We start from the raw sequence: 2,428 nt of genomic DNA on the forward strand, positions 1-2,428 counted from the left end.
AAAAAAAAAAAGAAAACCTGAATCAGGAAAAAACAAGAAACCTTGGGGATTGCCACACGAGGGAGAGATCCTATCCCAGGACAGACAGGCGAGACCCGGCTAGAATGCCGGAAAGATGCCTTGTAAACTCTAATAATATACAGCTTTTTTATTTTCTTCAATTTTTACCAAAAAATGAAAAAAAGTTTTCAACATTTCTACCATGGCCGTGGTGCAGTGGTAGGGCAGTCGACTCCTGATCAGAAGTGAGCAAGTTCGACTCCCGCCTTGCCCACCCATGTGCCGAAGTGTCCTTGGGCGAGACACTGAACCCACCACTGGAGCCACCACCAGTGTGTGAATGGGTCTGTGACTGTGAAGCGCTTTGGGCCCTCGAAGGAGGGTAGAAAGCGCTATACAAGTATACGTCATTTACCATCATTTAACAACATTGACTTTTACCTGTGACAGCAGTACGTACAAGTTCCTGTCAAAATAAGTTTTACCATGTCAGAACCCATCCTGCTGATGCTGAAAATTAACAAATGTAAAAACTTAATGCAGTTTCCTATCATGATTTGCAGCAGAAAACCAGAATGTTCTTTTTGCTCATTTATAGATCACTCAAGATTTATCATTTAGCTACATTAGCTAAAACATTTAGCTCATTTCTCTGACATGCAGAACCTGTAATTCAAGCTTAAGCATCATTTCTACAATTGTGTTAATGAAACAATGAACCGGAAAAAAAGCATTTTCATAGTTTTAGTTACAAAGTTTTCACAGTAGGGACACCAGCACTTCAGAACAAGTGTGTGGCTCTTAAAAGAGCCGTTGTTTGGTTTGGATGGAGCCGGTCCGTTTACTTGGAGCTGGTGTACTTGGTGACGGCCTTGGTGCCCTCAGACACGGCGTGCTTGGCCAGCTCTCCGGGCAGCAGGAGGCGCACGGCGGTCTGGATCTCCCTGGAGGTGATGGTGGAGCGCTTGTTGTAGTGAGCCAGACGAGACGCCTCGGAGGCGATGCGCTCGAAGATGTCGTTGACGAAGGAGTTCATGATGCTCATGGCCTTGGAGGAGATGCCGGTGTCGGGGTGGACCTGCTTGAGCACCTTGTAGACGTAGATGGCGTAGCTCTCCTTCCTGGTCTTTCTCTTCTTCTTGCCTCCTTTGCCGGCGGTCTTGGTGACGGCTTTCTTGGAGCCCTTCTTGGGCGCGGACTTGGCGGGTTCAGGCATGGTTACTCTGTCGAATGTAATCCGAGGAGTGAGGCTGGCTCTGGGATGGAGCAGACTTCATTCGTTTTCTAAACAAATTGTGCTGTGCCATCTCTTGCTTATAATTGGCTGAAATTCTCGGCTGTTGAATTAGATCCCACCTCTTTGGTGGAAACAGCAAGACAAAACCCATGAAGTGTCCAAACCTCTTTTTACCCTAATGCTATCCTAGGCGTGTTTACATTAAAAGTAGGGTCATCTTGACCCTACAAAACAGCACACTGAACTTTTGTTTGCTTTGTTTTTTCCCAATGATTCTTTTTGTCTTGACTTGTGTCCTTGGCAGACATAAAATACCTTCCACCCTTTGTCATGGGAGGAATCACACATCAATAGAATAGAATAGAATAGAAATACTTTATTCATCCCAGGCTGGAAAATTAGGCTGTTGCAGCATTAGGCATTTATAGAAGATATTAACATATAAAGAAAAGGCTATATTTATAAAAGATAAGAAGGCAACATGCAATAAAAACAAATTGTGCAAATTGTAATGTGCAGAATATAATAATAAGTGTGCAAATTGAAGCTATAATGAACATCAGTCATGTAAAAAAGTCCGTTGGTGTGTTATCTGTTGCAGAGCGATGAGGAGTTATACAGTCTTATTGCATGTGGAAGAAATGATTTTTTGTAGCGGTCCCTGGAACAGCGGAGTTGTCTGAGCCTTTCGGATAAGGCGCTCCGTTGTTTGTCCAGAACTGGGTGGAGAGGCTGGTCTGGGTTATCCATGATGGATAGCAGCTGGTTGAGGGTCGTCCTCTCCACCACAGCTTCAAAGGTGTCCTGCTTGCAGCCGATGATGGAGCCAGCCTTTCTCATCAGTTTGTTAAGCCTGTTTGAGTTATACAGGGTCGGGTCATCTGGACCCCATAAGAGAGCAGAAATGTTCAATTCAATTAGAACTGTAATGATTAGAAGTTTCTCTATTTTGAATAACTGTGTTTGAAATAGAGATGGTGACATTGACTCATTTTACTAAATAGAGTTTTAATCAGTCAGTGACCAAAGGGAATTGACTTTTCTGTCATTAGTCACTGGAAGAAAGCAAAATAACCTACATGATCACACAAACCTAACTTGCTCTCAATTCTAAATTATTCAAACTACTAAAATAATTATTGAAAAACAAAAACAAGCCAGAAAAAATGTTTTTCAAAGGAGATTTTTTTA

General features: G+C 42.8%; 1 protein-coding gene across 1 annotated transcript; it reads right to left on the reverse strand.

The window, feature by feature from the left end:
- Window positions 1-793: 793 nt before the first annotated feature.
- LOC112157353 (histone H2B 1/2) lies at window positions 794-1,247 on the reverse strand. The gene has a single exon (XM_024290046.2). The coding sequence runs from the start codon at window positions 1,214-1,216 to the stop codon at window positions 842-844; it is 375 nt and encodes a 124-aa protein (XP_024145814.1). The 5' UTR covers window positions 1,217-1,247; the 3' UTR covers window positions 794-841.
- Between the last annotated feature and the right edge of the window lie 1,181 nt (window positions 1,248-2,428).

Source organism: Oryzias melastigma, linkage group LG1 (genome assembly GCF_002922805.2).
Source record: "Oryzias melastigma strain HK-1 linkage group LG1, ASM292280v2, whole genome shotgun sequence".
Lineage (NCBI taxonomy): Eukaryota > Metazoa > Chordata > Actinopteri > Beloniformes > Adrianichthyidae > Oryzias > Oryzias melastigma.